This window comes from Melanostigma gelatinosum (assembly GCF_949748355.1).
Source record: "Melanostigma gelatinosum genome assembly, chromosome: 2".
Lineage (NCBI taxonomy): Eukaryota > Metazoa > Chordata > Actinopteri > Perciformes > Zoarcidae > Melanostigma > Melanostigma gelatinosum.
The window spans coordinates 2,365,089-2,373,326 of record NC_136635.1 but is presented as its reverse complement, the minus strand read 5'-3'; the positions used below and the strand labels follow the sequence as shown (position 1 = coordinate 2,373,326).

At 44.9% G+C, this 8,238-nt stretch overlaps 1 protein-coding gene across 1 annotated transcript in view; it reads right to left on the bottom strand.

Moving 5' to 3' along the window:
• Positions 1 to 422: 422 nt before the first annotated feature.
• The window catches only part of LOC306789821 (mucin-5B-like), a gene marked incomplete at both ends in the record, with an annotated part of 48,029 nt that continues 40,213 nt past the window's right edge, over positions 423 to 8,238 (bottom strand). Inside the window, 10 exons of the mRNA XM_079285889.1 lie at positions 423 to 624; positions 777 to 897; positions 992 to 1,031; positions 1,463 to 1,561; positions 4,310 to 4,350; positions 4,514 to 4,612; positions 7,416 to 7,584; positions 7,670 to 7,701; positions 7,798 to 7,907; positions 8,152 to 8,221. Coding sequence (XP_079142015.1) covers positions 423 to 624; positions 777 to 897; positions 992 to 1,031; positions 1,463 to 1,561; positions 4,310 to 4,350; positions 4,514 to 4,612; positions 7,416 to 7,584; positions 7,670 to 7,701; positions 7,798 to 7,907; positions 8,152 to 8,221 — 983 coding nt within the window. The remainder of the gene's footprint in view (positions 625 to 776; positions 898 to 991; positions 1,032 to 1,462; positions 1,562 to 4,309; positions 4,351 to 4,513; positions 4,613 to 7,415; positions 7,585 to 7,669; positions 7,702 to 7,797; positions 7,908 to 8,151; positions 8,222 to 8,238) is intronic.

Genomic DNA, 8,238 nt, shown 5'->3' with positions numbered 1-8,238 from the left:
TGTGCACGCACACACACGCACACACGACTCACTGTCCTCACTGTCCTCACTGTACTCACTGTCCTCACTGTCCTCAGTGTCCTCACTGTCCTCACTGTCCTCTTGTTGTTTTGTTTGTGGTGTCTTTTGTGAACATGAACCATTCCCAGGCACCAATAAGCATGTCAATACCAGTGTTCATATTGCAGAAATATTATTTTATTAATGATTATCCATGAAATCCTAAAAAGAAGAAAGTTCACATAGTCGAATGTGGTGACACTGAAGAAGAGCTACATATATATATATATATATATATATATATATATATATATATATATATATATATATATATGTGTTGAACTATAAATACTAAAACCTGCCATGAACAGGTTAAGTCTCAATGTGCCGGTGAGGGTTCAGGCCAGCGTGAAGCCGTGTGGTCAGCGTCTCCTGCGGCGCGATGGTTTGGACGTTGTCCCCGCCACACACTCTGCTCTGCTGCAGCGGCACGTCTCCACCACCATGTGGCTGTGCTGGACCTTGGAGCCGTCGGCGCAGGTCAGCTCCACCTGCTGCTGACTGGTGGTGGCCTCTTGGCAACACTCACACTGGTGCATCATCATGTTAGCTGCTGCAGAATATCTGCACACACACACACACACACACAGACACACAGCTCTTATCCTCTGTCTGATTGCAACAGCTCAGTAGCCAGTGAGCTGCTTTAGCGCACACACACACACATGCAGGGCTTCAGCTGATTCAGTTGACAGTGTGATGCTCAATAGACTCACGTGGACGAGCTTCCACATTGTCCAGCGCAGGACGTGATGTTGACCGGCTGCGGGCTCTTGCAGTCGTTCAGCTCGATGACGGTGTTCTTACTCTGGACCTCACAGATGCTCCGCAGCTTGCCTGGAACACACAGCAAGAGTTAGGTTCCCACAATGCAACAGGTTTGTTCCTGATGTTGGATTCAGTATTAAACACTGTGACTCCACTAACTTACAGCTTGTGCAGCATCCATTAGCGTCTGTTGTCTCGGTACCCTGAAAGATAAAAACACATTTAATGTATGCTGTGGGACAGTTAAGAGGGGGGGGGGGGGGGGGGGGTGAATAAACTCACAGCTTCACAGTCCAAGGGGTTAAAGGGAGGACATGTTGTCTTGGTCTCCTTGGTAACAAGCTGTCCATTGATGTTCTCACATGTATACTGCACACACTTGTCATTAGGTGATACAAATGTGTTGTTGACCTGTACTGACAGGAAGAGCAGAAGATAAGTCAGATTCGTCATTTTTCAAAATAAGGTTTGTCTTATTTTTGCTTTATATCAAATAAATATGCATTTTTCTCTTTCTCTAACATTCATGAACACATATCTACATTGTCAATAGCTAAACAAGAACTATCTCGCTACAGCAAGCAAATTCTGGCCATTAAAAATGTGAGGAAAGTTCCACAGCGGCAGCACTGACCCCAATGATGTACGTTGTGTTCTCAGCTGTGGTGAAAACACAACTCTCCTGAACACAGCGGCCGCAGCACTCGTCAGCTACAGTCTGATATTCATGACCCTGAGAGAGAGTGAGGCAGAGTGAGAGAGAGTGAGGCAGAGAGAGAGAGTGAGGCAGAGTGAGACAGTGAGAGAGAGTGAGGCAGAGTGAGAGAGAGAGAAAGTGAAAGAGAGTGAGAGAGAGTGAGACAGTGAGAGAGAGTGAGGCAGAGTGAGAGAGAGTGAGGCAGAGTGAGGCAGAGTGAGAGAGAGCGAGGCAGAGTGAGAGAGAGTGAGAGAGAGCGAGGCAGAGAGAGAGAGCGAGACAGTGAGAGAGAGTGAGGCAGAGTGAGAGAGAGTGAGGCAGAGTGAGACAGTGAGAGAGAGTGAGGCATAGTGAGAGAGAGAGAGAGTGAAAGAGAGTGAGAGAGAGTGAGGCAGAGTGAGAGAGAGCGAGGCAGAGTGAGAGAGAGTGAGAGAGAGCGAGGCAGAGTGAGAGAGAGCGAGACAGTGAGAGAGAGTGAGGCAGAGTGAGGCAGAGAGTGAGAGAGAGTGAGGCAGAGTGAGAGAGAGCGAGGCAGAGTGAGAGAGAGCGAGGCAGAGTGTGAGAGAGTGACCATGGGTAGACCATAAATGTAGTGGAACTTCCTGAGAAGCTGGAACATGATACTGGGATATTCTGGTCATATTTTCAGGTATATGAATATATACACTTTACTGAACGGTGTATTTAAACACCTCATATACCAAAGAAAAAGATGAAGCTTTGATGAACTCTTCGACTCAAAGAATCATTGACTGCCCGCACATTCCTGTGAAAACAACAAGGTGCTGAAGCTGTGTTGGTCAGTACGGTGAGCGACAGCAGTTTATCTCAGACTGTGGGCAAAAGATGCTGATAAAAGAAATGCAAAAATCAATTCGACTGCATCACACTGAGAGGTATTGCTCATGTCTTTTAGATACATGAGTCCTGAAGAGTCCAGTGCAACTACTGAAACTAACTACACCAAGCTGCTACAGTCGTACCACAGAAAGCTGCCTCTAAGTGTGTGTGTGTGTGTTGGTATGTCCTGTGAATGAGCTTACTCTGGAGCAGTTTGTGTTGCAGACAATAGGTTTGCAGGTGATGATGTTTAGCTTGGTGATGGGATCCGTTGTGGGGCCACAGTAACAGTCCTGGCAGGGTTTGGGTTGGAAGGACTCCTCTGTTAAAGGTGCTGATCTTGTTTCTCCTGCTCCTGGTGGTGCTGTTGTGGTCCCCGACGGTTGTTCTGGTGTTACTGGTGCTTCTAGTGGTGGTTCTGATGGTGTTTCTGTTGGTATCTTGGAACCAGGCTATAAAATACACATGAATCAAAGCTTTACTCTCAGAAACGATTCTTTCACACCTGAGATGAATTGTTCTGAACCAAGAGGAAAACAAGATGCACATTCATACACAGTTAAGTGTGATCAGTGCATGGATTGTGTAAATGTAATAAGGTTCACACAAACAAAACCACAGCACCACAGAGTCAAAGCAGCCTTCAGGTCACGGGGCTGCTCTGTCATCTAAGCCGTGTCATCGCTTCAGACTAGGTGTGATGTGGCTGTTATGTGGTGCACAAACAAATACAGGACCACTTCAAGTAAACTCTGGTTCGGTTTGTTTGTGGCGTGATCGCAGAGCGCACCAACCACAATGCTACATAAGAGATCTACCTGCTAATCATGGCGACTGTCACCTCTGCAACATCACGTGGTGATGATAACAGCACCAGGACCTCTGGGACCTCTGATATCAGAGATATCATCCCAAAGTGAAAAGTGTTCAAACAGGAAGCTTGTGCTCATCTGTCTGTTTTGGATTGTTATTTGTCAGCAACTCTCATTCTTGTCCTGTTTCTTGTCAATATTCATGACAGATTTGATGAGGGACAGTGCACATGAATAAAAACATTTCTGTAAATGCGCCAGAGTTAGCCAAGAGGCTATTCTTCACCTGTAGATGAGCTTCAGTTTCAGCTCCGGCTGCTAATGCTGCTCATCACCTCTTTCTTTAGGAGCTTCAGATAGATCTTCCTCTGCTGGTCCATGTAGCACTGCTGTCCAGTGAATCAGTAACCTGTCCGTCCAGATGACCTCATGCTCTTAACTTCGTTCATTTGAATTAAGTTTGTGTGAATGAGAAAGGGAACAATGTATCTGTTTGTTCTTTGGTCTGGCCAAAGAGAAGTGAAGCGAGAGACAAAGGACCATTGGACAGTGGACATGAAAGAAGTGTTTGACCTCAGGGTGAAGACATCCTCACTGTGATTCACACCCATAACAGATGGCGTGTTGTTTGACTGATCAGGTAGCAGCTTTGCTGAATGTTGATATTTCCTGTATGTTGAAACCTGTAGAGGGACTCTGACGTTGTCACACTCTGCCCTCTGTTCTAGTGAAGTAAAGCAGCTGGAACTCAAGCTGCGTCTGTGTTTCAATCCTCCCTGTTCTTCCTGAACTGTGACAGATGTATTGATATCTGGAGTCTGAACTGTGACAGATGTATTGATATCTGGAGTCTGAACTGTGACAGATGTATTGATATCTGGAGTCTGAACTGTGACAGATGTATTGATATCTGGAGTCTGGACTGTGACAGATGTATTGATATCTGGAGTCTGGACTGTGACAGATGTATTGATATCTGGAGTCTGAACTGTGACAGATGTATTGATATCTGGAGTCTGGACTGTGATAGATGTATTGATATCTGGAGTCTGGACTGTGACAGATGTATTGATATCTGGAGTCTGGACTGTGACAGATGTATTGATATCTGGAGTCTGGACTGTGTCCTTACCTTGTACTCAGTCATGTTGTAGACACAAACACCTTGAGGAACTGCAAAACAAACAAGAGACATTAGTTCAGTTGACTATAGATCAGATGTGTGCTAAGCTAGGCTAATCGATCTCTGTACTTGATGCACAGAAACAAATCTTCAGAACAGATCTTCATTAGTGTAATTCATGGAACAAGTGTTTGCTGAAGTCGAGTCACATACCACACGTGTAGGATCGGCAGCAGGTGCTGCTGCTGATGTTGAGTTGGAACCCCAGCGGACAGGTGATCGTCGGAGTGGGACACAGGTTTACGTTGCACTCTGTTGGGAACAAAAGGACAGCGTGATGATGTAAACGTGGGGAGTTGCCTCAGACAATAAGTCAAAGAAGAATAACAGCAGTTCTGCATGTTTAGATGATTCACTACAAGTCAGATGGAGACTCTGCTGAGACCCAGGCTCTGGTCTTCAGGAAGGCCCTGCTTTGACACAGTTTGACACCATCACACCTGGAAGCTGACTGATCTGCTTGTCACTGAGCCAGCTGGGCATTAAAGGCCTTGCTCTTAACTATTCAGCAGAAGGCAAAGGATGTTCAGTGTGAAACCTTTTCTACCAAACAGAAAATAATTAAAACCACCGGCTGCTTGCTGGTGGGAAAACATGTTAGTTTGCAAACAACACTGGTATGGTCCTCTAAAGGCCCAACAGCTACAGTGTTTACTTTACTATAGCTGTGCTGTACGGTGAGAGGGGAAAAAAGTCCTCTAAAAATATCTAAGACCTGAATGACTGTATGATAGAGAGAGACACAGAGAGGAGAGAGACAGGCAGACAGACAGTTAGATGGACTGAGTGAGTGGGAGAGAGAGACAGGCAGACAGACAGAGAGAGAGCCTGCGTGCATGTGTAACTGGTTGCCATGGTGAGCCACGCATCTGGTGTTAGAGGCAGACTGATTAAGAAACGTTGCAGTAATCAGTGATTTTGAACATTAGCAGGAGTCTGAGTGCCAAAATATGGATACCGTGAGAGAGATAAGACTCTGGCAAACACGCTGATGTGTTTTTTATGTTTGTGGTGTTAATAATGTGAGCTGCAGAGCAATAGACAAAACTGGTACCGTCTGCGTTCTTTGAGAAATGAGTGGTGAGATTTAACATGGAGTCTAATGGAGCAGTTGGTTGGAGTTCATGTCGCTCTGTGGCTCTTTGAGCCAAATGTGAGACATCTGTGTGCGACAGCACAACATTTCCAAGCTTTTTGGCCAAAATGGTGTTTCAAGAGTAAAACTTGTGGGAGCTGGAGCAATTTGTTTGTACAAATCACAGAAGATTTTCCTGCTCCGCTCCACTCTGACCGTTATGCTCTCACTCTAGCGCTTAACGAGCTGCGCAATACACACCCATTATAACATCTGAAACAGACACAAAATCTTCCTGAAACTTAATCTGTGACTTCATGAAAACTGTGCTAGCTATCAAAATGTCCCTTTGGCTCAATAAAGTGCAGCGTTTTGTCTACGTTTTAAAATTTGAATCTAGTCTACGTTAATGGACGGCTCGTCAATATGGGTCCAAACTTTAGTGTTTTTTTTGCTCTCTTCACGCCGAAACCCCATTCAAGTGAATGGGGCGATTTTTCTCAGTTTTTTGGGATTTTCAGGGAAACCGCTGAGCGAATCTCTCCGAAAAATAGATAGCACACTATTCCCGATCAGGCCGCACGTTTGACGTGTATTTTCACGCCTCTGTTTGTGTGAGGAGAAGCGCGCCAAACCTTTGGATAAAGATTATTATTATTAAGCCCGCAGGATTACAATCAGTGTGCTTTGGCACAGGCAGTTTTACTGCCTTTGTGCCACAAAGCCACACTGAACACAACTGGTAGGTTCTCGCTTAAAAAGTGGTTGAGAACAATTGAAAGGTAAAATAAGACCCAATAAAATCCTTTTCTGCGCAGAATATATATCTATAGATACTGTAAATAATGTACTTCACTTTGCAATTGTTTTAGCTTCTGTAGTATTAAATGCTTTTTATTATAATTGAAACCGGATGACTTTGTAGCAGAGGCCGGATCATGTGCGGTTTCCCCACAGTTTAAGAGGCCCTGAATCTAACACAACATGAACCTGGATGATGACATCTGATCACGGCTTTGCAATGACAGTCTGGTAATGATAAGAGTCCTCATCATCTCTGTCCTCTTGACATCAGAAACTCAACACGACTTCCATCGTTGGTCCCAGAAGTAGAACTCTTCCTCCTATTGTCTCATATGGCAGCACTTGAAGCAGTTCAGAATATTCGATGAAGTTACATTTTTTGTACCCACATGGTTGAATTCACTTGTTATTATAAGTCACTTTGGATAAAAGTGGCAGCTGAATAAGTGTAATATGCTGAATATATTTCAGTATGTACATCAGGAAGCAATCACATTATGACGCTCTGATATGACTGTGCTGATTCTGATGTCTTCAGTCTGGGAATAACTTCAGTCTCCTGCGTCCGATTCAGCACAACCCATCCTCCTGTGAGCAGCGGATCACTGGGCTCCCACCTGGCCTTACTGTATCCATCCTACCACTGAGCTGACAATGGTCCTGTCTCACACTTGTGAGGGGAGCTCCAGTGCAAACAGCTGATCATTCAGTATCGTCAGTTCAGTTTTAAAGATTCAGTCCTACATTCACTAATTACCTCAAATCATCTTAATATCCATTGAGGTGTTCAGATGGATATCAGTCTGCTGTCTGTGAGATACGTCTAAAACACTCCAGTTAACACTTCCTGTCTTGTGTGTTTAATCCATACACAGACAGAAAAGCAAATATTTCCCAAAATGTTGAACAATGACTTTAAGAATGTGTCAGAGATGAGAGCACCTCAGGCAGATCCAACAGCATTGAGGTTGCAGTGTGCTGTGTGTACCTACACCTGCTTTAACGTGTCAGAGAGAGATCAGGTGAGATATACCATTACATGTTCAAAGGCAATAGAAAGAAGGCCTTTGGCTTCATCTCTTCAGAGGCATGTTTTACTACCAACAACTCTCAATTTGTGGCATCAAGGCTACAAAGTGACAGAATCACATGGAGTCCTGTGACACTGCAACTGACCACAAGACTGTGTTGTGCAGCAGCCATCTGTGTTGTTGAGCAGCTGCTGGCCAGGTTGGCTGCAGATGGGGATCTGTATCGTTGGGCACTGAACGGGCTGACACTGGACGCTCATGGAATCGTTGTCACAGGTACAGGTGTTGCAGCCACTCATCCATGTGTCACCAGGCTGTTTAGGAGACAGGACCCAGTTCAGACACACAGCTCATGCTTTGCTACAGAATAGGAATACATGCGACAGGCAGAGTTCTCACCTGTTTGGGTTTTCCATCAGGTCCGACACAATCTGAAATTCAAACAGAAACAAGTGTTTGTAGGATGAGTTGTGCTTCGATCGAATGCTTCTGAGGAAAGTGAAGCTTTCTTTAGGATCTCATCGTACCGCAGGAGGCCACACATGTGTCATAGACTGTGTTGAATAAGATGGTGCCATGAGGACAGAAGCAGCCCTCCGTAGTGGTGTTCGGGGATGCCTGGAACCTTTGGTTGAATCTGATGTCAGAAAAGAAATGATTGGTTATTACAGACACAACAGGGCTCACTATCCATCCATCCATCCATCCATCCATCCTTCTCACACACTGACAGAACAAAACAATCTCCACTCAGGACATTACACATCATTTCATCCAGGGAAGCGGACAGGTAAGCATTTAAATCCGGCAAGTAGTGTATAGATGTCAAGTTCTCTAAAACAAGAATAAATTAAAAAAATCACATGATCATTATTGATTACCTGTCATTGCATGTCGGCTCTACAGTGGCGCCACAGGCCATGTACACCTTGTTACTTGGACACGTGAGCCCTGTAAGATGGAGATAC